The sequence below is a fragment of the Oryza glaberrima genome, chromosome 1 (assembly GCF_000147395.1).
Source record: "Oryza glaberrima chromosome 1, OglaRS2, whole genome shotgun sequence".
Lineage (NCBI taxonomy): Eukaryota > Viridiplantae > Streptophyta > Magnoliopsida > Poales > Poaceae > Oryza > Oryza glaberrima.
This window is the reverse complement of record NC_068326.1, coordinates 33,544,869-33,568,973: the sequence shown is the minus strand read 5'-3', so window position 1 is coordinate 33,568,973 and position 24,105 is coordinate 33,544,869. Positions and strand designations below refer to the sequence as shown.

The 24,105-nt window shown below is 48.2% G+C and overlaps 4 protein-coding genes across 7 annotated transcripts; 1 reads left to right on the top strand and 3 right to left on the bottom strand.

The window, feature by feature from the left end:
* The first annotated feature begins 3,632 nt into the window (after positions 1-3,632).
* On the top strand, positions 3,633-8,073 carry LOC127776444 (O-fucosyltransferase 19-like). The gene is made up of 8 exons (XM_052302817.1): positions 3,633-4,425; positions 5,733-5,802; positions 5,888-5,958; positions 6,057-6,145; positions 6,240-6,372; positions 6,471-6,700; positions 6,798-7,274; positions 7,344-8,073. The coding sequence occupies exons 1-8, from the start codon at positions 3,976-3,978 to the stop codon at positions 7,546-7,548; spliced, it is 1,725 nt and encodes a 574-aa protein (XP_052158777.1). The 5' UTR covers positions 3,633-3,975; the 3' UTR covers positions 7,549-8,073.
* LOC127776453 (fructokinase-like 1, chloroplastic) lies at positions 4,462-10,746 on the bottom strand. 4 transcript variants are annotated; one of them, XR_008018160.1, is made up of 4 exons: positions 9,784-10,746; positions 8,574-9,392; positions 5,507-5,541; positions 4,463-5,080 (listed from the first exon to the last, which is right to left on the bottom strand). XR_008018160.1 is itself a non-coding variant. In XM_052302838.1 (2 exons), exons 1-2 carry the CDS (start codon positions 10,684-10,686, stop codon positions 8,700-8,702), a joined length of 1,596 nt encoding a protein of 531 aa, XP_052158798.1. In that variant the 5' UTR covers positions 10,687-10,746; the 3' UTR covers positions 8,306-8,699. The 4 variants fall into 4 exon arrangements, 1 of the variants encoding a protein (XP_052158798.1); XR_008018162.1 differs by having other exon boundaries at positions 4,463-5,070; XR_008018166.1 differs by lacking the exon at positions 5,507-5,541 and having other exon boundaries at positions 4,462-5,080.
* A 357-nt stretch (positions 10,747-11,103) lies between these two features.
* Positions 11,104-12,053, bottom strand: LOC127769154 (heme-binding-like protein At3g10130, chloroplastic). The gene has a single exon (XM_052294792.1). It carries the CDS (start codon positions 11,926-11,928, stop codon positions 11,278-11,280), a length of 651 nt encoding a protein of 216 aa, XP_052150752.1. The 5' UTR covers positions 11,929-12,053; the 3' UTR covers positions 11,104-11,277.
* Positions 12,054-14,690: 2,637 nt separating this feature from the next.
* Positions 14,691-17,401, bottom strand: LOC127756653 (laccase-8). Its single transcript, XM_052282014.1, has 6 exons — positions 17,261-17,401; positions 16,915-17,066; positions 16,464-16,711; positions 16,228-16,350; positions 15,218-16,138; positions 14,691-15,092 (listed from the first exon to the last, which is right to left on the bottom strand). The coding sequence occupies exons 1-6, from the start codon at positions 17,345-17,347 to the stop codon at positions 14,959-14,961; spliced, it is 1,665 nt and encodes a 554-aa protein (XP_052137974.1). The 5' UTR covers positions 17,348-17,401; the 3' UTR covers positions 14,691-14,958.
* Between the last annotated feature and the right edge of the window lie 6,704 nt (positions 17,402-24,105).

Below are 24,105 nucleotides of genomic sequence, written 5' to 3'. Positions count from 1 at the left end.
TCCTTCGTTCCGTGCCACTCCGTCTCTTCCGTCCGAAGCGCTGTCGTCTTCTCCGCCCGGCGCCGCCGTCGTCAGTCCGCCACCGCCCGCGCCGGCATCCGTCTGTCGCTAGCATCGTCCATCCTTGTCGGCGTCCATCGTCATCGTCGTTGTCGCCCACGGCGTGGCGTGGACGCGGAGGGAGGCGAGCGCGACGCAAGGGCTAGCAGCAGGGCGAGTGTGGCCGCGAGTGCTAGCAGCGGCTGCGGTGGCGGGGAAGGGGTGGGGGAGAAGCCCATTGTAGATGGGGGATGGGTAGCGGGCGGGCGGCGTCCGTGGTGGTGGTGGTGGTGGGGAGGAAGATGAGGAGGACGAGGACAGGGCACCCTCGCCGGCGTGCTCCAGCCGGAGGACGCGCTGCGCGGGCGATGGAGAACGACGATAGCGGCGACGGCGAACGGACGACGCTGTGGTTGACACGGGCGCGGGCGATGGACGACAATGATGGCGGCGACAGCGAACGGACGGCGCCGCGGCTGACATGGGCGCAAGCGCGGGCGATGGACGACGATGATATTGGTGACGGAGGACGGACACTGGCGCGGCTAACACTGGCGTCGGCGCCGGCGGTGGTGGACTCCCTCCCTCCGCGGCCACGCCACGCCGTGGACGATGACGATGGACGCCGACAAGGATGGACGATGCCAGCAACGGACGGACGCCGGCGCGGGCGGTGGTGGACTGACGGCGGCGGCACCGGACGGAGAAGACGACGGCGCTACGGACGGAAGAAACGGAGTGGCACGGAACGAAGGAAATTCACGCTTTGATGGTGTATTTTGAAAATAGCACGAATTAGGTGGCATATCTTGAAAGTAGTGCAAATTAGATGGCATATTGTGAAAGTTAAAGCGCAGGGCAACGCAGTGAAGAGCCCTGGGCTCCTGGCCCTGTGACCTGCCTACCTACCAGCCGCCGGCGGCCTACCGATTGCCCCTCTCGTCGCGTGACCGTGAGCGTGACCGACGGGCCAAACCCCCAGTCCGTCACTTAGCCTCGGCGCGAAACACGCCACCGGCTGCACACGGTGCCCGCGCACCCGTGGCGCGGCGCAGTAGCGTGATGTGGCTCTGCCAACCAACCGTCAGTCCGCGTCATCTCCTGCCAGGCCGCCCGGTCACGAGTGGCTTTCCCGCGGCCGAGACATTACATAGCTTTTGGATGTCACGTCCGATCCGGTGGCGGACGAGAGCAGAGAGCCAGACCCCCACGCACGCGGCGCGGGTGCAGGTCAATGCAGGTCATCGTACTTTTCGTTCGTTCGGTCACGGGATGGATGCTGCTCGGCGCTGCCAACAATATGTTCAACCGGGTGGAATTTGGTGTTTACTCGCCTGATGGGGACACGAGCGGAAACTTGACGCGTGTCGCACGTACGAGTTAGACTCAAACCGACAATAACAAGGTTTGACGCGGGGAACGAGCCTCTCTTCTCCCGTTGGATCGGTGGCCGCAACAGCGCAAATTTTCATCCACGGCGGATTGGTTTGTGTGGTGCAGGTGCGACCGGCATCTCCGCTTCCTGGACAAAAAAATGAGCGTCTATCAAATTGTAACGATGTGCGTGTCCTCCTTTCTTGGACTAAGTCATGAAGACCGACCGATCTTCTCTTGAAAAATGATCGCGTTTTCATCCTTCGGTGCCAAATGACAAACCACAAGTTAGTTCCGGAGGACCCAAGTCAGACGGAATACCAAGCAAGCTTGCTTTCTGCGGCTTAATTAATTTGGTTACTCGGTGACAGGAGATGATGCTGTATGGGCCCCTAACGTCTCTAGCGGTCTAGGCGCCTAATGCAACAAGGACGGATCGAGAGCGACGCCTACCCGACTAGACCCAACGCGGCGGCCAACAATCGTGTCCGTCTGGTGGATTCCCACTTCAGATACATATTGGCGTCCATCATTCCATTGGGCGACCTGCATGCCCAGGCCAAGAATTGGGATCCGCTTAACAATTGCACTTAACTTCGACCATCCATTTTATTCAGACTTTGTTTAGTTTTAAGTTTTTTCTTTAAACTTTTAACTTTTTCTTCACATCAAAATTTTTCTACACACATAAGCTTCCAACTTTTCAATCACATCGTTTCAATTTCAACCAAATTTCCAATTTTAGCATAAACTAAACACACCCTCAGATCTAAAGTTATAGTACCCATGTGAACAGTGACCCGTGCTACAATATTACTGCTACAGTGCTGTGAACAGTGCATTGTGTGATCTGAGCCGTCCAGTGTGTATCCAATGATGCGTACTGCTACTGCTTATTTTGCACTTGACTGCGCCTGATCCAAATCCCTAGGCCAATCAAACACAAGAGAATATCCTACATCTCTTCATACTGACAAAGTGACAATTAATCCAGCACACCGTTTTATCAGTCAATCTCCCGTGTGAGCTCGTGTTAATGTTGACAAAATATACTCCATCTTTTATAGAATATAAAAAGTTTTAGAGGTAGACACGGTTATTAAGAAAGTAGGTAAAATTAAATAGGAAGAGTTTGTGCTTGGTTGAGAAGCGGAGGTAGGTGAGAAAAGTGAGTGTTGGAGGGCTGTGATTGGTTAGAAAGAGAATGTTGATGAAGAAGTTGTTATATTTTAAGACAAATATTGAGTACTAAAAGTGGTTATATTTTAATATAGAGGGAGTAGATACACACGTTGTAACAAGCCTACAAGACATGCCTATTAGCTAGTCACTTTTCTGAAGTTCCCCGGTCACCACGGCATTTCTTTTGTCCATTTCGACGGGTGAGACTGAGAATCAATGGGCAAATTAGAGAAATTCCTCACGACTAAGAGGGCAGAGGCTACGAAGACGTAGCATACATAGCGCACGCGTGTAGCCGTAAGCCTGTCCTGCTTGCGAGCCACTGCATCAGGCTGATAATAACTTCTCAACATGTTTCTTTGAACGACTCGTACGAAACGATACGAAATTTTATTGATAGAGTAGGAAAAAAATTATAATATTATAACCCTGGAGGGTCATAACCAGTAAAAAAAGAAAAATTATACCGTCACCCGTACACCGACAACGCTAACACACAGATCCACTAGAAGGCTAGCACCAAACCACTTTTCAACATGTTGGCAGTGCCGTTGTTATAAAAACGTTTCTGCAGTCAGGCACTGCCATATCCACCGAAACGAATGGAAGAAAAAAAAAACTTTGTGATTTGTCAGCAGACCACTTGCTAAAAGACCAGTTAAAATCAGCAGTATGGCACTAAATGGGCAGGACCATCTCCACTAAATTGAAAGACGAGGATTAATGAAAGGATTTCGCTGACTGGTGCCGGATAGGCTCATCCTCACGTCCTCACCAACCAACCATGCAAGCCCGCTCGACCCCGGATAGGAGGGCTACTTCAACGTCCGCATCGTCTGCGTCGCTCTACCCCTTCGGACGCATGTGCCCTCCGGTGGTGGCATGGTGCATTGCAATTCATGTCAGGCTAAATCGATCAACCAACCACACGGGCCTACGGAAGCCGCCGATCCAATGTAATCTACACGCGTCGCGCCCGTGCGCAAAAGAAAGGCGAGAAAAACGACCTATATATGCGACGTGCTCGGCCACGACCCACACGACAGCGAACGTGCGCGCGTGCGTGTGCAACGGCGGCCCAAGGCGCGAACGCGAACGCCTCAATCTTTCCACTTCGTTCCACCTCTCCTCCGTGCAAAATCCCCAGCGCGCACGCCTCGTCCCCCTACGTGCCGCGGGCGTGGTTGCACGTCGTACGTACGCAGGCGTCCTCGCGAGGGCGCGCACGCAGGTGCGAGCTCGTGGCGGGTGACGAAGCGGTGAAGGCAAGGCATCGCGGCGGCTGTTTGATCCGGGGCCTCTTTTTGCTCCCCGTGATCAGGTATTCGGGTGCTATACTTAGGTCTGGCAAAAGTCAGCCGGGCCGCGCGCGGTTTGGCCATGGCGGCGGCGCCGCCGTCCGTGGCGTCGTCGTCGTCGTCGTCCAGCCCCGTCCTGTCGGCCGCGCACCGCCGCCGGCTCAACGACGTCGAGCGAGACGCGTTCGACTACGGCGGCCCGTGCGACGTCGACGTCGATCATGATGACGACGACGGCGGCGGCGGAGTGCGCCGCGGGCACGGCGCCGGCGTGGCGGGTGTCAGGGCGCTGTTCTCGTCGGCCAGGAGGAGCAAGAGGGCGTCCGTGATTATCGATCAGGCATGGCTGCGGAACGTGGTCGCGTGCCTGCTCGGCCTCACCGTCGTCGCCGGGCTCGTGCTGAGCTCGCACCGAGTGAGCGGCGCCGGCGGCGGGAGGCTCGTGCAGAGGATGGACCTCGGTGACGGCGAAGTGATGGGCTGGACGGAGGAGAACTTGACGGCTGTTGCTCGCCAGTCACCTGACACGCCGGTAAGTACGTATCGCCGTTAACTGTTCGGTTAATCAATCCCACACAAACCGGTGCTTAGCGGTTGGTGCACATACTAGACGGTAGATAGAGTCAAGATTATTTAAGAAAAGAGGAAATTATGACGCGCCATGAATGATATATATTTGAGTAGAAGTGTAGAACTCGTTCAAGCTTTTGTTCCTGGGTATAGACATTGAATTGGCACAGACGTGTTGGAACCTACCCTCTTCGTGGACTGGATGTCACCATGTGTGTACGCAAGAGAAGTATAGAACTTAGAGAAAAATTCATGGCGAGCGTCCATGGCCTTCAGGTCTCAGCTGTCTTTTGTATTCTTGCTTAGAAACACGCTGAACACGGTAGAGACATTTCTTCTTCAGAAGTTACAGGGGAAGCCCTTCCATCCGTGTCTTTGTCGATGGATAAGTGCCTGTTCTTGTCGCCCGTGGTGTAGCATAATGGTATTTTCTTTAGCACATCGCTGTTTCTTCTTTTTCGCGTAGTTATTATCGCTGGTGGTCATCCGTTGCAGAATTCAATCGGGAGAGTGATTCCCTAAGGTTAACGCCACTTATGTAGTCCCTTGGCGCCTGCAGCGCGAGGCCCTTCCAAATTGCTTGATGTTGATGTCCAGGCACTCAAAGCTGGGATTTGCTACAACATTTCAAGAAACTCACATTGAAGAAACTCACAGCGTTACACAAACATTCATTTCATTGCTAGTGCCAAAACAATCAAGCAGCATAGGAGAAAAAACATTTTTCAAGTTTCAGCACTGAAACTATCGCCAAGTTGAAACAGAGGTTCAAGACACAAATAACCAACAGATGCACTAAATCTTGCAAATGAAAAGAAAAAGTGGGTTCCTAGTGTTTCCTGGCTATCTAAATCCTCTGCATTAGGTTATAGGAATGAAAATCTGACTGTCGCAATTCTAGTCCCATGCCCTCGACAAGGAAATATGAGAAAATGAAGTGGGAAATATACATCAATCAATTATATCCTCACTAAGTGCTAGAATAGTGCTTCTATGACTAGAACACTAGGAAAAAGATTTATTTGATGAAACATGATTATCACCTGTTTCCCTCTAATTAAAAGCGTCTTCTGTAGACCTGCAAGTAAAGTAGCAGGATGATCATTGTCATATATTATGTTCCTAATTACAAGAGAGATTTTTTTTTTAATTCAATCAGCTGTTTTTTCCCATTCATGAAAGCAAAATATGGTTGAAATGCTACTATGCTAGTAATAATATTCTATGATCAACGAGCTCTATACTGAAGTTCACCTACAAAATGAACAGATGAAGATATGGATGACGCCAGATAGTGAAGGTTATGGCAAATGCATTGAACGCCCGAAGAAACATGACAGTAAGCTATTACTCTCCATCTTTCAAGTTCTGCTAGTTTAAACTGAGTGCCTACGCTTAACCACATATCATATGCTTCTTGCCAGGAATGAACAGTGCAACAGCTGGTTATATAATTGTTAATGCCAATGGTGGATTGAACCAGATGAGACTGGGAGTATGTACACATCTATGTTAGGGAAAAAAAACCTTTAAACATATCAAGATGATTACGACTTCCAGCTCACTTACATTGCTTCAAAATCTTCCATGCAGATAAGCGACATGGTTGCAGTTGCTAAGCTCATGAATGCAACACTAGTAATCCCTACTCTGGATCACAAATCATTTTGGACTGATCCAAGGTTAATCTCTTTATGACCAGTATAAATATACTATAATGAGGGTCCTAGAGAAACTACTGGGATATATAACTGATGTTTTGGTCCTAACATGCAGTGATTTCAAAGATATATTTGATGTGGAACACTTCAAGAAAACTTTAGAGGGTGACATTTCGATTGTGGATTCCTTGCCACTAGCTTATAAAGGATTGAAACTTTATATGAGAGCACCCACTTCTTGGGCCAAGGTATGGACCAATCACTCAAGTGGGCATCAAAGTTATTTAGAAAAAGACATAATATACTGCAGTCGAAGAGTTATGAACTGCTAGTTACTTTTCTGCAGGCTTCTTACTACAGAGCTTTCTCAAGGACACTGAAGAAGGCCAAAGTTGTGAAATTCACACATACAGATTCACGAATTGTTAACAATGGTCTTCCCCCATCCATCCAACGACTCCGTTGTCGGGCAAATTATGAGGCACTAAGATTCCACAAAGAAATTGAAGAGCTGAGTACTGCTCTAGTAGATAGACTGAGGAATGGATCCAATCATTATATCGCACTTCACTTAAGGTGATTGAAACTGGAAATGTTAAGTGAAGCTGACATAATTTTGCTGCAAATAATCTTGCAGATCAGTAATGTACTTCCTTTTCTTATCAATTAACAGGTATGAGAAGGACATGCTCTCATTTACTGGTTGCAGCCACAACCTAACACATAAAGAGGCAGATGAGCTGAGAGAAATGAGACTCAACGTGCGGCACTGGAAAGAGAAGGAAATCAACAGTAGGGAGAGGAGACTCCAAGGACGCTGCCCTATGACTCCTCGTGAAGTAGCTCTTTTCCTCAAAGCTATGGGCTATCCTTCCAGCACAAAGATCTATATTGTAGCAGGTGAAATATATGGTGGACATAGCATGGATTCATTAAAGGCTGAATATCCAAACATATATACACATTATAGTCTGGCAACGGTAGATGAGTTAGAGCCTTTCAAGCTATACCAAAACAGATTAGCTGCCTTGGACTATAATGTAGCCGTCCAAAGTGATGTTTTTGTGTATACGTATGATGGAAATATGGCTAAAGCAGTACAGGGTCACAGAAGATTTGAAGGATTCCAAAAAACCATCAACCCAGACAGGTACAGTTCTAGGAATGTTGTAATTATTATACCTCAATTGTAAGAGCTGAATTTTTTAACTGATTGTAGGCAGAAGCTTGTGGGACTCATTGACAAGCTTGATGAAGGTACACTAACATGGAATGAGTTCCAAAGTGAAGTGAAGATACATCATGAAAACAGACTTGGGGGTCCATATCAGAGGTTATCTGGTCGAAGTCCAAGGCAAGAGGAGTACTTCTACGCAAATCCCCTTCCAGGGTGCTTGTGCAAAAGAATGCAAAGGATTAAATGACGCTGATTTGTTATGAAGAGGATGTGATATTATTGTCTTCAAAAGTTCCAACCACTTCCCTGATGTAGCATGGATATACAAACACAAAATCTTCTAACAAAGAATTACACTGGTAATGGACAGGGACAGCCCACAGATAATTTTCCTAGATTAACAGTGTATGCAGCCATCATTCATAGAAAAGGAAGCAGGAGGAGCAGGTCCATTTATTATCGTCTGAGATCTGCATCTCCAGTTGATTATTTATTCAAGTATACAGGAAACGGAAGAGTAAAAAAGATTTTAAATACCAGCAAAGCACAGATGTGCCAGAAGTGATGGGATAGCTTGAAAGAATACCTTTTTTAGTGCATGTATGTAGTTCACACTTCAGACACTCCATATGTACAGTCTGTCCTCTTTTTATATTTTGTATTCATCCCAAAATTGCAGCTTTATTCAGATAGGCATGTATGATGTATATAGAGAGAGCAGGATGTACCCAAGAAGAAACAAGTGATGAATGGTAAATTCTTTTTTAGTTTATTTCATTCCATTGAGTCTTTGCATTTCAAGTTTGCTTTAGGAATTTGTGCTGCCATGATGCCAACAAACATTTTATCACTAAGTTCAGTTGATTGTTTTGGATTTCTATGCTTTGCTCCATTTCATATCAATCATCCTCGATATCATAACTAAATATCATCCATGTTGCCAGTTCCTCTCAAACAGAGTACTGTTGTTCTTAATTCTTAAACACATTCCCTGTTAAGTTTCCTTGAATGTGTGAAACTAAGTCAATTTCAGAAATTGTGACTTCATTCTGATTATTTAGCTTTATCACTAACATAAATGTGTGCAGAAAAAGAAGCACCAATTTAGTGACATGGGTCAGTGGGTTAGACACTTGCATCCCTACCATGGAAGTCAATAGGTAAACATAGCTCTTCAAAACTGTAAAGCAATGGAAGCCTCAAAGTGGCAGACACATTTTTCCAACTAAAACTGAACACTGAAACAATATGGAACGGACGATAGGATGATACCTGAAAAGCCTGTAAACTGTTTTGGTAAAACTTTTCCCTTGACCACCTCTGTTGCAGCACTCATGAAATACACTTGTATATCATGAGCATTGTTCTTTTAATCACAAATGATTACCAGTCCGCCAGTCACCACATAGAAGGCACATATACTTGCTCCTTCAAGTTCTGGGCAGCACTCTCAGTAGGGAATCCTCGCACAGCACCAATAGTCCATTGCGAAATGATTCCGGCAGCAACAGCGAATCTCAGATTCCTCTCCAATGTATCCTGGTCCTCATACATCTCAGGACAAGACGTCAATTTTCTAATAGCAGCAGCAACAACAGCATCTCCAGAACCTGTCCGGTCAGTTGTGTATGGAGTTATGAGTGCATCCTCCGTCCCAATCACGCAGCCATGAAACTTGGGTGTGTAGTAGTGGATCCTAAGTGTTCCGTATGTCACAAGCAAGAGTTTTATCCCATCATGCCAAATGGGAGCAATTTCTTCGGGGGTGTAATGGTAGTACTGTGGCCAGTTCCTTGTTAGATGAAAACCATCCAGATAATACTGAGGTGGATTGGCACGCTTATATTGATAGTACTCGTGATCAAGGAGGAATTCCAACTCATCCCTTGACACCTCTATAATATCAGCCTCATTCCATGCCTTGTTTATCAACTCCTTTGTTTCATCCCTTGACCTCCACAAAGGCAATGGCAAGTTAAGATCAAAGAATATTTTACTTCCAAATTTCTTGGACAGTTCAATTGCTCTGAAGAGTGTGCTTTCCATTGAGGGAGTCAATAGGACCTCTGAATTGAAATGGAACACTCTAGCCTGCAATTACAGCACGTTAGGTCTGAAATTCATTTTTTTTTTTTGCTTTCCATCAAATCATAAATAAAGAAAAGACGGTCTACAATCTACTTTCACGGGCACATAAAAAATTCATCTTCTAAGGATAAACATCATATAACAGGGTAAAATTTGTTTGTCTTTTTAATCTGCAAAACTAGTTGGCTTGGCACCATTGTATGTTCAACTGAACTAATGAATAGACATATGCAATTGTGCTCTGTAGTACACTACTCACATAGAGTCGGTGTTTTTCAATGCAACAATGTACCGCAGCTGAGCGGTGGATATCCTTGCCGAGAAATAAAAATGCAGCAATGGAGTATGCAGAAGTCACCAATTTCAATCATTTACCACAAAATCACCGACTCACCTCTTTCAAAACATCCACATTGATCTCAGCCTTGCTGAGGGAGTCCTCGGCAGCGCTCTTCACCGTCTCAGCCACAAGCCTCGTTCCGCCGCTGCCGTCCTCACGGTCCCGGAACCCGACCTTCATGCGCGCAGTGGCCGTGGCCGCGCCGTCGTCGAACCTGATGGCGCGCGTCTGCACTCGCTCGCAGTTCATGCGGTACACAAGCTCGCGGCCGAAGTCGTCGTCACCGACCTTGCCGAGCACCGCGGCGCGGCCGCCGAGCCTGGTGAGCGCGATGGCCACGTTGCTCGCCGCGCTCCCCGGCGCGCGCGCGAACTCCGGAGGCTCCCACTGCAGATGCAGCCACGTGGAGTATATGTCCGGGTGCATCTGCCGGTCCGACACCCGCACCGTCGGGACGAACTCCCACCGCGGCGCCCCGAAGCAGCACACCAGCGGCGGCCAGTCGTACGGCGAATCCTCCCCGTCTTCGGAGTCGCTCCCCGTCGCCTCCGCCTCCCCATCCTCATCTTGGACCGCTCTCTTCGAATCCTCCGTTCCGGGGCTCGCCGCCCGGACCTCATCCTCCTTCTCCGCCGCCTCCTGCTCGGCCTCTTGCTTGGATTTCCTTGTCCGACGGCCCCGCCGCTTCGGCGGCTCCTCCTCGCCCTCTGAATCAGACTCCTGCGTATCCTTCTTGGTCCTGCGCCTCGTGGTCTTCGCCTTCGGCGGCGACGGGGATGGGGACTTCCTGCGCCCGCGGCGTGGGGCGGGTTCAGGGGATTCCGGTACGGCGGCGCCGTTCGGGGAGCAGCGAATATGGCGGCCTCGGAAGATGCTGGGGTGGATGCGCGCGGCGAGGATGGTGGGCTTGGGGAATAAGGATGGCAAGATGAGGAATGGGGAGGCCGCCATGGCCATAGCCGGCTCTCTCCTTCGGTGGGAAGCCTGGTAGAAGACGAAGGTGTTCGACTCTATCCAGTTCGCGTTGAAGGGTTTAGCGACCGTTAAGGATGTCGGGTTGCGCCCGAATCCATAAACTGGGTTGCAGCCTTGCGGGTATGGATCTGAGCGCTTTGTAGGCCCAACATTGAAACGGAACGGTGCTGCACCGCTAACTAATATGGGCCAAATTCGATCTCGACGGCCAGCCTGAAGTTTAGATTTGACAGTTGCGTTGGCCCAAGTATGAGGTTGCAGTGAGCGTCTCCAATAAGTTCAGGCCGGAACAAATTTACCGTCAAGGAGCATAACTGCATAAGCTGTGTACTCTGCCCGTGACTGAACTGCAGAGTATTCTTGTGTGCATGCTTGATTCATTTTTCCGGACTACTGAAATTTTTCCCAAGATATGTCCATTATTCGTTGATCCAAACATACATCAGTACAGAACAAAGTCAAAAGGATAAAGAAATAGAGAAATAGCTAGGGCCTAGGAGTAACAAGGACACCCTGATAAAAGTACATGCGCATCAGTACATCACTAGACACCAACAATGGAGTCTCGCCGTATCACTCGACGGGGACCATGACCTCGTTGGTGCGCAGCGGAGGCAGAGTAAACGGCGGGTTGTACCGCGCCAGCACGAAGGGGCCCTTGACGGTGAACCCGTCCTTCTCCAGCGCGGCCTTGAGCCACTCCGCCTTCTCCTTCACCACCTTGTCTCCGGTCAGGCCGCTGAACCTCACCACCCCGTACTTCCTCTCCCCCACCTGCCGCAGCACCACCCGCTCGTCCGTCGGCCGCGGCGCCTCCTCCACCTTGCTGTACTTGGACGGCAGCAGAAACTGCATTGTCATCTGACCCTTCCCCTGGCCGCGCTCTTCGGCCGTGATCACCGGCGCGGTCATCGCCACCGGCTCAGGCTCACCGGAGGTGATGACCGGGGCCGTCATGGCGATACTCTCGGGCTCGCCGGAGGTGATGACCGGCGCGGTCATGTCGATCTTCTCTGGCTTGGTGTTCTGCGGGTTGCCGAGGGCGCCGATGTAGTTGCCGAGGACGGTGAACCCGCCGTCGCGGTCGCCTTTCATCTCCGCGGGGTCGTAGGTGACCTCGGCGACGACGCACGGCGGGTACTTGCGGACCTCGTAGCCGGCGCCGGTGTGGAGCACCTCGTGCTTGGGCGTCTCCACCGTGATCTTGCCCAGCACCATCCCCATGGCGGTCGACGGCCGGCGAGATCAGCGAGCAGGTGAAAATTAAGGTCGGATTCGATCTCAGCGGCGGGGGTGGGTTTGTTCTTTGTTGGATACTTGGATGAGTGATTGGCGGTGGGCTTGGCCGCTTGGAGTTTAAAGAAGCGGCGAGGAGGCGGGATGTGTGGACGAAGTGGGGAGCCTGAATCGCGGCGCGTGTTGCTCCACGTCCGCGGTGCGTTTTGTCTTCGGCTTGGCGGGCAAGTCCAGCACTCTGCAACAACCTCGATACGTCCTCCGTTGGCTTTCGCTTTGACTAGAGGTCTAGAGCCGCTGGCGCACGGTATTTTGCTGCTTTCTGGAGTTCATGGGCTGGACTTTGGGCTTTACCAAAATAACAGGACAAAATGAGGGCCAGACGGCCAGTAAATAATGGGCTCGACGCTTTCGACCGAGTTATATGAGCATGTGACAAAGTTCGGCTCTGATCATCTATCTATCTATCTATTATATTATTATAACAGCTTTGAAAGAAGACACCATGTTCGCTGTGGGGGGCTAGAAATTTCCACATTAATCGGAGAAAAAAGAAAAAAAAAGAAAAAGGAGAGTCCAAGTAGAAGTACAATTTAAAAATAGCTGAAATTCGAAATTAAAAATAAACAATATTGAAAGAAGTTTCTATATAAGAACCCAATACGAGATTAATCAAAATTCGAAATAAAAATAAAAAAAATCCAAAATCAGAAAAGGAAAGGAGAGTCCAAGTAGAAATACAATTTAAAAATAGCTGAAATTCGAAATTAAAAATAAGGAATATTAAAATAAGTTTCCATATCAGAACCCAATACGAGATTAATCAAAAATCAAAATAATAATAAAATAAAATCTAAAATTAGAAAAGAAAATGAGAGTCCAAGTAGGAATACAATTTAAAAATATCTGAATTCGGAATTAAAAATAAGGAATATTAAAATAAGAGTCTATATAATAACCCAATACAATATTAATTAAAATTCGGAATAAAAATAATTCCCACATTAATTGGAGAAAAAGAAAAAAAAGAAAAAGGAGAGTCCAAGTAGAAGTATAATTTAAAAATAACTGAAATTCGAAATTAAAAATAAGAAATATTGAAAGAAGAATCCAATACGAGATTAATTAAAAATTAGAATAAAAAATAAAATAATATCTAAAACTAGAAAAATTAAAAGAGAGTTCAAATAGGAATACAATTTTGAAACAATTGAAATTGAAAATAAAAAATAAAAACATTAAAATAACACAATACGATATTAACTAAAAATTTTTTAAAAAAATTCTGAAATTAGAAAAAGAAAAATAAGTTATCAATTAGGAATACAATTTAGAAATAACTAAAATTTGTGATAAAAATAAAGATTATTGAAAGAAAAGACCATCTAAAACACATGACGAGATAAATTAAGTAACATGCCTATAAAGAAGTAGAGTGGTGGCGGTTGATATGAGATATAAAAATTGTTAATAAAACACCAAATAGAATCCTAATGACGATTAAAAGGAGAGACGTCAGGCAGGCCGTGAAGCAAACGAGTAAGGCGATTGCCGGGACTTCTAGAAAGTAAAAAAAAAACCCATTGATAATCATATTCAATTTTTAAAATCTCAATGATAATAAAAAGGAGAAGCAGCGGGCGGGGTGTATAAGAGTATAGTTGCAGAGCCGCCGACGGTTGACAGGACTTCTAGAAAATAAAAAATGAATTCCAACGACAGTTATGTTCGATTTTTAGAATCACAATGACAATAAAGAGTTGGCGGCGGACAGGCTGTAGAGGGGCATTGTAGCATCGTTTGATGGGACTTCTAAAAATTATAAAAAATAAAACTACAAGTCCAATTTTTAAAGGTTTTGAACTTCTAAAAAGTAAAAAAACCCAACGATAATCATGTTCGATTCTAAAATCTCAATGCCAATAAAGAAGGGAGGCAGCGGGCGAGCCGTAGAGGAGTACGATAGCAAAGCCGCTGACGGTTTAGCGGGATTTCTAGAAAGTAAAATATGAACCCAAACAATAATTATGTTCGATTTTTAAAATCTCAATGACAACAATGAGAAGAGACCGTGGATGGACCGTAGAGTAGTATAATGGCAACGTTTGATGGGACATGTAGAAATTATAAAAATGAAACACAACATGACAATAAACTCTAAAAACTATAAAATCCATTTTTTAAAGGTTCCAAGAAGAATGAATGAAAATAGTGGTAGATCGAGCAAGCAAATAAAGAAGGAGATGACATAAGGGATAGCAACTGGTGTGACTTTTAAAAACTATATAATTAGAAACACGAGGATGATAAGGTTTGGTCTTTCAAAGTCTTAAGACAATGAAATAGCTAGATAGCTATTTAATAAATTTTAAATAAAATCATACTTAAAAACTATATGATTTTGTTTGGATGCTAGCCGCGCAATTGCGCGGGCCACCCAGCTAGTTTAAAAAAAAAGACAAAAAGAAAAGTTCGGTTCTGATTGTTTGATTCCAAAAAGAATGAAGCAAGAAAAATAATTTACATGTAGAATCCCTCAAAATCAACTCTAAATAGTAAAATTCAATTTGTGGTTGCAATTGATATGCCAACAAGTAAACATAGCTTATTCATTCTTTTGGTGAAGTAGTTCGTTCCGTGAGCCTATGTGCAAATATTCCAATTCTTGCAGCAATGAAAAATTTCATGAGGAGCTATTGTAGTAATCCAGCTTACAATGAGAGGCTAAAAGGAGGAAGTAGTAACAAGACTGACGAATTGGAAGGCTCCAGAAGCCCATCCTTTATTCAGTACTGAAATCTTAAAAAGTGGCGAACTTCGAACATGATTGTCCTAAACACAAGCAGGATGAGAAAAGAATGACCACACGAGCAGTAAGTACATGGAATTTGAATACGGGCACGCCTCGCACACTCAAATCTTTCTTTTTCAGGTGAAAACTCCTATACCCAATCTCATTCCTGGTATCATGAACTTGTCGAGTATACTCTGTATATACGCACATAATCTGTAAGGCGTTCATCCATGGCATTTTGGATGGTCAACAGGAGGTGGAGGGAGCAGATTCGGGGCTGGTCCGTTCAGCACCTCGAAAACCATGGCCAGCCCCAACGGCAGGTGCGCGTCCAAGTGACAGTGCATGAACCACATACCTACAGTTTCATCCCCGATGCATGGAACCAATCAGAAATCAGTTGCAACTCAACAACTCGACAGTCACTTGCACGGTTGCACCAAATCATGTAAGGTAAAAATAAATTAAGCGCCGCGGGCTCACCTGGGTTGTTCGCCATGAACCGGATCACCGCCCAGCCGCCGGCCGGCACGGCGACGGTGTTGCGCACCTGCGGGTCCACGAGGTTGTACTTGCTCTTCATCGACGGGTTGAACCGGCCGAGCCCCTGCGCCAGCAGGTAGAAGTCGAACCCGTGCAGGTGGATCGGGTGGTTCTCGGTGCCGAGCGTGCTACTGTACTGCTCGCTCTGCAGCACCACCTCCACCACGTCGTTGTACTTCACTTTCTTCACCGCCGTCGCCTTCCTGAACCCCTGCATCGGCGGCGGGAAGTCCGGGAAGTCCTCGGAGTACACGCCCGGTACGCCCTTGTAGAGCGCCTCGAGTAGCGACACCTTCTGATCCGGGAACTGGAACGAGTTCCTGTTCATGGCCGCCACGAGCGCGAACCCGCTGCACTTCGTCTGGTTGGGCGCGCACGGCGCCTGGTCCAGCCCGAACGTCACCACCATGTTGTGGTCGACGGTTGTTGGCACGCCCGGGTCGCTCGGGCGCGCGAGGCCGGTGAGTGACCAGTAGAATCTGCCGGCGGTGACGACGTCGTCGTGGGGCGGCAGGGACGGCATGGCCGCCGGGGCGTAATTCGGCACGCCCTTGTACTTCACGATGCCCGTGGCGGTGGAGTGGTCGAACGGCACGGCGACGGTCTTGCTGTCGAAGACGTGTGCCGCCATGTAGTACCGACCGGGCGATGCTGTGGTGTTCATGAGGGCGTCCACCGTCTGGCCCGGCGCGATGACGATGACGTCCGTGGCGTATGGTTTGGTGTAGCTGGCGTCGGCGGCGACCACGGTGAAGGTGTGGCCGGCCACCTTGAAGAAGAGCTCCACATTGACTGCAGCGTTGATGATGCGCAGGAGGCAAGTCTTGCCGTACTCCACCTCCACTTCATACATGGCGGAACCTAATGTGTTGCGCACACACAAAAAAAATGCAGGTCGGGAAAATGTTGGTCACAGGTAAACTATCTAATACGTGCTGGTGGAGCTGTACCTTTGCAGCGATTCTGGTCACCTGGCATGCCGTTGATGGTGAGCGCATTTGAAATCTGAGGCCCTAAGCCGGTCAGGTACCCATCATTCTCCACATCGTCCACATTTCTGTTCCACCACTCACCTGCCAGAGAAAACAACAATTACGTAATATCGTGACGAGCCACACAGCAAAAATGCACCATGCCACATTGCCACCATCTCTCCATCGTGTATACGGTACTAGTTCTTGCGTACCTAGTAGGATCGGGATCTCTTCATATGGTTCAGGGAACGGGTACCCACTCGGCCCGTTCCTGGGTTTTATGATGAGCGCGCCGTAGATGGTTGCTCGGAGGAGCGAGGAGTGCGCGTGCCACCACAGCGTCCCCTCCTGGCCGGTGATGTTGAACCGGTACGTGAAATTGCCAGAAGGCTGGATGGGGCATTGCGTGATCTTGTTGGCCCCGTCATTCCAACCACTCCGGAGCTGGTATACACCGTGCCTGCATCAATCACCACCGGAGAGGAAACACATGAGTTTTGGGCCGGTTTGTCCAGGTGTGGTAGGCCGGAAGCCCAGAATGATTGAGGGACTATGGGCTGTGTGGGCTGGATATGTGAGGCCCACAAACATTGGCAGTCTGTTGTATTCAGATCACGCCCCCTGTTTGGCAAAGGAAAGTTCAGAGAATGTCAAAGCGCTTACCAATGGAGTGACAGAGGGTACGGTGAGTCGTTCACGGCGTGGACGACCAGTGTATCGCCTTCGGTAACCTCTATGGTCGGTCCCGGCAGCTGCTGGTTGGCCGTGTAGATCACACTGTTCATGCATAGCTGGGTGATCTTCGTACCGCCCACCTGAATTCAGGTGTACGCAGAACTTAGAAAGACATAGCAACGTGGACCCTTGCAACACTCCACTCCAAAACGAACAAGCACCACAGCCACAGGTGGAGCGACGCGCGCGAAAGCCAGAGTACAGTACATAACGCTGGATATATACGAAGAGAGCAAACATGCACACAAACAAGTTTCTGGGCAGGAATTTTTACCTTGAAGGTGTGCTCCACGACGGCCGCGCTTGCTGCTGCCGTGCAGAGAACCAGCACGAGCGGCACGAGCATGGCTGCCGATGCCATGGCCGGAGTCTTCAGTAGCAACTGGAGTAGCAAAGTTGAGGAGACACACCGCCATGGCGCGCGCGTCCTTAAGTATTAGCACAATAGTACATCCTATTGAACTGACATTGGAACTAGTCTATCTTATTACTTCTTCTTGCAGAACGACGTATGAAACAGCGTATTCGTGAATGCGTACGTAAGTCTAATGAACCGATTCCACTTGGCCGTCATGGCGTGAGAGCTTTAGTAACAACGAAATCAGATTGCGACGGCATGAGCCATGGAGGGATGCTGTTTTCCTCGAAAACGCAGTTGGATTAAATCACCATTACAGTATATGGCACGTCATGAAGTTGGTAAAGGAGGAAGTTTGGCTAGATGTAGCATCTATCAATTATTCTAAGTGTGTATCTGAGGTCAAGAGCATCCAGTAGAAAATTTCTACACTTATACATATTGTTTTACTAAAGCTCCATCTAGCACGTATAGTACGTACCGTCTCTTCAGTTAAAAAATTCAAATAATTGAGTTTAATAACAAGGTGGATGACACATTCAACAAGAAAAACTCGTAGTGTCTGCGCATGTACCATGTGTTTTAAAAAACAACACACACTCTCGCACACGTGTACAAAACTTCCATCAAGTTCTGACTAAATGGTGGACTCCACGACCCTACACCTCCTGGCCAAATGTAGGCTAACACAGAGAATATGGACAGAAATCCAGAGATGGACATGCACCGACCTTCAGATGGGTAGCTGGGAAACTTGTCACTCTGTTGGGCAGTGGTGGACTCTCGTAGCGGAGTCCCCAAACACCCTCCGCAAGCCTCTAAAGACTATGATTATCCTAGTCTCGTGGGAAATCTTGTGCAAACACAATGCAAGAATTTTCCGAAACTCTGCGTCATCACCGTCCTCAATCCTAGCAAAGATCAAGGAGGAAGGAAGAACATGGGTCAAAACAGGGGCAACAACCCTACAGGAGTTTGGAATCCTGGGAGATATCACTTAGCTCTTTTCCTTTTTTGCGGGGTAGTCTTTTTCCTCGGCTAACCCTGTATATACCCTTGTTTATTTTTCTCCTGCTCTATTAATATACACAAGGCAAAGCTTTTGCCTTTCTTCAAAAACTTCCATCAAGTTCTCGTTACTAAGTTAAGTATCAAAACAATAAGAAAGCTAATGCGTATCATAGAGAACATAGACACAACGGTGAATATGGGACGTTCATGCAAGCTACCAAAGTTGCTCAACTTCTCTATACACTTAGGGCCCTTTAAATTGCAGAATTGGAAAAACAGAGAAATAAGAAAAACACAGAATTTTGACAAGAATACAAGTATAAAGAAGAGGATTGCAAAACATAGAAAAACACATGAATGATCGTTTGATTAGATCACAAGAAAAATGTATGAATCAGATAAGAGAGATATACTCGAAGAGAAATTTTTAAGAGGTTGAAGTTCTCGGTAAATTTCCTACAAAATCTCTATAGGATTGTTCGATCCATAGGAATTATAAAAGATGGAGTATGATTCAATCCTTTCTTTTAAAGACTTCATTAAAAAATTTCATATAGGATTGAAACGCTCTAAAATTTCTTTTCTTTGTTTTTTCTCTAAATCAAAGGGGCCCCTTAAAATAAAGGGACCCTTAAAATGTTAGTCTAGCTATTGCAATGCACGAACATACTACTATCACTACTACTGTAAAATGGAAATGGTAATTTCATTTATCCGCTACCCCTTGAACGCGATTCCACGTGATTTCGGGAGTTACCGTTCCTCTTCCCATGGCCAAATAAAGAAAACGATCAGATAAAAACTCATGTGACCGATAAAAAATGATAGACAACTTAATGGGTGATCGATAAAAAAAATGGATACAAAATCGGATAGCAAAAACCAAAAACTAAACCCCCACCATCAACCAATAAAAAAATAGATATAAATAAAATGAACCGCTCCCTAAGTAGATTCGTCGGCCCGTGCTTGCACAAAATCCCATTGCAATGTACAACATGCTGTTCTTTTTGTCAGGGAAAGCCTAGTGTGTGTTTACTCATAAAAATATCATCTGGTTTTTGTGGGTCTTAATTCTTAACAAAAACATTTTTGTAGCATAAGAAAAAGAACAAACTCTATATTTAAATGTTTGGACTAGAATACTCACCATGCATGCCTACATGGCATGAATACTATACTATATCTATATAATACTCCATTTGTTTTATATTATAAGTCGTTTGACTTTTTTCCTAGTCAAACTTGGTTACGTTTGACCAAATTTATAGAAAAATTTCAATATTTAATTTTTGTCAAATTAGTTTCATTAAATCTAGCATTGAATATATTTTGATAATATATTTGTTTTGTGTTAAAAATATTACTATATTTTTCTATAAATTTGGAAATTTGATAAGGAAAAAAAGTTAAACATCCTAAAATATGAAACGGAGGGAATAGGGTTGTAGCGCCCGTTCCGTCGTGGCGCCTAGCGGGAAAATTAAATTCTTAAAAACCCTAATTGCAAAATTTGTTCTTTGAGTGTTATCAAGCATCCGTGCCATTCCGGATCTCAAAATCCCCAATCTATCATCAAATTCAAATCCCGAATCCAAATCCTTCCCAAATCAAATTCCTCCGCAAAAGTCTATGCCTCCCCGTCGTTTGGTGGGTCGATTCTCTCTCTCTCAGCCCACTCTCTCTCCCCCCCTCAGCTCCGTCTCTCTCTCCCTCGCTCTGCCCGAGCGCCGCACGCGCGTGTGCGCGTGCGCCGAGCCGAGCGCTCTCCCCTCTCTCGCTCTCTCTCCCCACTCCATCCCCAGCGAGCTCCCCACCCGCAATTTCGAATCCGCGCGCCGTTGCTTCGCGCGTGCGCCCGCGCGGTCGCCGCCATCGTCAGCCGCCTGCTACCCGTGCTTGCGCCGTCCGGCCCCGCGCTCTGCCGCGTTGCGCCGCCTGCGTCGCGCCTTGCCCCGCGAGCCAGCGCGCGTGCCCGAGCCGCTCCACCCGCATCCGTCCAAAAACCGGAGACAGCGCCTCCCGCTCCCATCTCTCTCCCTTCCCAAATCGGCATGGCTCGAGCTCCCTTTCTCCCCCTCTGTTTTCCCCTTTCCTCTCTCGGCCCGGCCTCTGTTTCTCCCGCTTGGTTCCAGCGCCATGGACAGGGAGGAGCGCCTGACGCCGAGCCATCGCCCATGCCGTTTGACCCCGCACCCGTGAGCCCGTTCCTTCCCCTCGAAGCTCCCTCGCCCCAGTACCGCTCGAGGTCGGTTTCCTCTCCTCCCAAATCGACATAACCACCCCATAAAAGCCGCCCCTCCCCCTCTCGCTCGATTCCCTGTTTCGTTCCAAGCCGCCGAGCCATTGCCGCCTCGCCCGTGCCCTGCTTGCCGTCGCCTTCCGCCGTCGCGTGTGCCGGAGGAGCTGGTGCGCGCTAGGAACGGAAGGGGACTCCGGCCGCACGTCTTCCTCCTCTTCCCCGGCCCGAGGCCGGAGCGATCATGCCCCGCGCCGTCAGCCATCGTCACTGCGCCCTTCACCCCGTCGCGGTAGTGCACTCCCCGTTCTCCCTCCTCGTTCCTCCTCCTCCCCCTAGCTTTCGGTAGTAGCACGAGTAGACCCCCCGTAGTCAGCTGGCGCCACCCCAAGCCTTGCTGCCGCCCGCTGTGTGCTCGCCGCCGTCGCCGCCCGAGCTCGGTAGCGCCTCTCGTCGCCGGCCTCCCTCGGTGCGTTTCCTCCTAATCCGGCACAAGGAATGGATTCCCGGAGTCGCGTAGATGCTCTAGTGCGAAGGAATCGAACTCCCGTTGCGCCGTCGCCATTTCCCCCTTCTCTCGCCGCCGGTTGCCACCGCTGCAATCCGCCGCCGTCGTACTCCCTCTGACGAATCCGAGCAGTTAGCTCGTCTCCTCTAGTCTCGCGCTACCTCCCGGTGTGCTCGCCCTCGCCCGCATCGCTGTATATCGCCCCGCCGCTCGCCGCCGCCGTCCCCCGTCCGTTCATGGGCGCGTCGTCGTCTTCCTCTCGCCGGTCCGCGTGGCGGCCACGTAGGCGCCACGTCGGCGCCACCTCGGCCGCGACCGGGTCAAGTTGACCCCGGTCCGCCGCTCCCCTCCACCCCGCTCGTGCGCGCGGTCCACTGCGAGCCGTGAGGCTGCGTGTGGGCCCGCCGCATCCGCATCCCACCGCGAGCCGCGCGCGTGCACCGCGCCCCCTCCGAACCCTAGCGCCGCGTCGCGTGCTCCTCGCTCACGGTGAGCCGAGCCGCCGACAAGCGGGTCCCACTCGGGACCACGCGAGGTGGACCCGGCCCACCAGTTCCCCCTCCCTCTCTCCCTGCGCGTGCCCTTGGGCCGCCTACTCGGGCCGGCCGGCCCATTTAGCTCGGCTGAGCCACTCTCTCCTCTCGGGCCGCGGCTATCCCGAGGGAAGTCTAATCTCCCTCCCTCCTTCTTTTCTTTTTCAAAAGGGTTTAATTAAATCCTTTTTCCTTTAGACCAAAAATCCAATAATCTTAGAAATTCAATAACTTCTCAACCGTACATCCGTTTGACTCCGTTCAACTTCCAAAAATCCTCAAGTCTCGAGATCTATCTAATGGCACACTTAGAGGTCAATAATACGGCTTTATTTTCGCCGTTTGTTGAGTTGTCCCGTTTCGCGTGTAGTTTCGGAGCCCGAAGACCCACAGCGCGAGGATTTCGAGGATCAAGCTCAAGATCTCGAGCAAGGCAAGTCACCTTTAAACATTTTGCACCTATAATTTAAATATAAGTATTTCTTTTCCGCAAATATTGCATGAATAGGTTTAACACACGTAATTCGGCCGCGGCTTGCGAGATAGCCTGCCGGCCCCAAATCCTAAATTGCTGCAATTACCCTCCGTGAATTATTGAATACCTAAAACTCCTTTGTCGACTGTTGTGCTTCGATGCACGGGCATTCGGGCACGGGCATCGGAACACCTCCCCTCAAATTTAAAACATCCAACGATGGGTAAAACTTGGGGTTTTACAAAAGACTTGGAAAAAAAACCCTGATACCTGGGTCGGTGCTTGCGAACTAAATGAATTTCCAAAATCGCAGACCGGGGGACGTACCGAGAGTACGGTTTCCTGCTCTTGCACTAAGGACCGTTTCCTTGGAATTTCATCCGAACATAAGACAAGTGTGACCACATGGGTGTAATGGGACGCCCCTGTCTGAGTAATTAGCTAATCGGGGGAGCCATGATGCCAAGAGACATGTGGATTCAACAGGGTGGTGCCGGGGAGAACCCCCGGGTTTCCTGGCACAGTATGGTCTGGGACCTAACCTGGTGTTAGTCTAGACCCCTCTTGTTGGCATATGGTGAACCTGTGTCGGCTTTCGAAATGCCTTGTCATGAAAGCCTCAAGGTCTCCAGACGTGGCCGTTCTGCACGGGCTGGGTGATCCGGGTTAGTAATGTCGTGTGGGTAAAGTGTACCCCCTCTGTAGAGGTTATTAAACTATTCGAACAGCCGTGCCCACGGTCATGGGCGGATGTGAGGTGATTCCTAGCGTAGTTTTGTTTGACTATTGCTTGTGAAATTGCTGATGTGGAAAGGGTTCGATGTTTGGAAAAATCTGCGGCTGATGGGATCAGCCAGACCTGGGTGGCCATTTGAAAGCTGTTGGCCGGGTGCCAACCTCGATCCAATCAAAGACTGATACATTGCACATACTCCGACCGGACGAGACGCACTGTCTCATCCGTATCGTTTGAGAAGCACTCACTTAGTTGTTTCAAAAGGGAGTTTAAATAAAATCAATTGCACAAACAACAGCCTTTCCTTTGAAGCCTGCATTAAACACTTAATTCCCATGGCTTGCTGAGTACTCCTGTACTCATCCTTGCTCTACATAAATAATCCCCCCCAGTTGCTGAAGAAGATGAAGTAGATCCCGCTGATGAGGAGTTCTTCCAGGAGCAAGTCGGCTACGATGAGTTTTAGGGTTTCTGCCTAGTTCCCAAGTCGCGCCTGTGATGAATGGTCCAAGTCTTGGCTTCCGCTTTCCCTTTTGTAATGCAGTTGTGAGTTCGGGATCTGTCCGTAGCCCAACATGATTGTACCCCTACTCTGTAATAAGGAGACCTCTGTTGCTGTGATAATCTGTCTTCCTGTGATACCAGCACTGTTTCCTGGGACTGGTATCGATTAACAGGTTAATTTGGAGAGTCACGGGCTAGTTCCGTTCAGGGCTAGTTCGGGGCATGACAAAGGTTCTACTGTTCTGATTGCATTTTTGTTTCACACTTTCACAACCATCTGTGTTCTATATTAGTGTTCTACATACAGAGGAACATGAAAGGCTCAAATAATAGTCATCCATGAATGGACCTGAATTCTGCCAACGTCACACGCATACTTTGATCAAGTCAGGGAAAAACCGCGGCGATGAAATAGCACATATATATAAGTGACGCATTGACATTTCGTTTTGTAAGGTAATGTCCCATTGACAATTGGCGATAAGATTGGCACTTGAACAAAAATATAATTGCAAATGGGCCGAGGGTGTCGTGAGCTTGTGACTCGTAAGACGACGTCGTCCTTTGGTGAAAACCAATCAGAGCTTGCCCTCCTGGCTCCTGCTAGGCTAAATGGCCAAATGCACCCCTGGCAGCTTATCTAAACACAGGAATCTTTAGCTGAAAACTAAGAATTGCAAGCAAACCAACGTCATTCTCCCAAATCGTTGCTTAATTGGTATCCTGGAATAAATTCATGTTTAACACAGTCAAAG

Excerpts from the sequence above, each read along its gene's own strand:
- LOC127776444 (XM_052302817.1), top strand. The coding sequence starts at position 3,976 with ATGGCGGCGGCGCCGCCGTCCGTGGCGTCGTCGTCGTCGTCGTCCAGC. Across the intron at positions 4,426-5,732 it reads GCCAGTCACCTGACACGCCG|ATGAAGATATGGATGACGCC; the intron begins GTAAGTACGTAT and ends CAAAATGAACAG. Across the intron at positions 6,701-6,797 it reads TATATCGCACTTCACTTAAG|GTATGAGAAGGACATGCTCT; the intron begins GTGATTGAAACT and ends ATCAATTAACAG.
- LOC127776453 (XM_052302838.1), bottom strand. The coding sequence starts at position 10,686 with ATGGCCATGGCGGCCTCCCCATTCCTCATCTTGCCATCCTTATTCCCC. Across the intron at positions 9,393-9,783 it reads ATGTGGATGTTTTGAAAGAG|GCTAGAGTGTTCCATTTCAA; the intron begins GTGAGTCGGTGA and ends CTGTAATTGCAG.
- LOC127769154 (XM_052294792.1), bottom strand. The coding sequence starts at position 11,928 with ATGGGGATGGTGCTGGGCAAGATCACGGTGGAGACGCCCAAGCACGAG.
- LOC127756653 (XM_052282014.1), bottom strand. The coding sequence starts at position 17,347 with ATGGCATCGGCAGCCATGCTCGTGCCGCTCGTGCTGGTTCTCTGCACG. Across the intron at positions 16,712-16,914 it reads TACCCTCTGTCACTCCATTG|GCACGGTGTATACCAGCTCC; the intron begins GTAAGCGCTTTG and ends TGATTGATGCAG. Across the intron at positions 16,351-16,463 it reads AGAGATCCCGATCCTACTAG|GTGAGTGGTGGAACAGAAAT; the intron begins GTACGCAAGAAC and ends TTTCTCTGGCAG.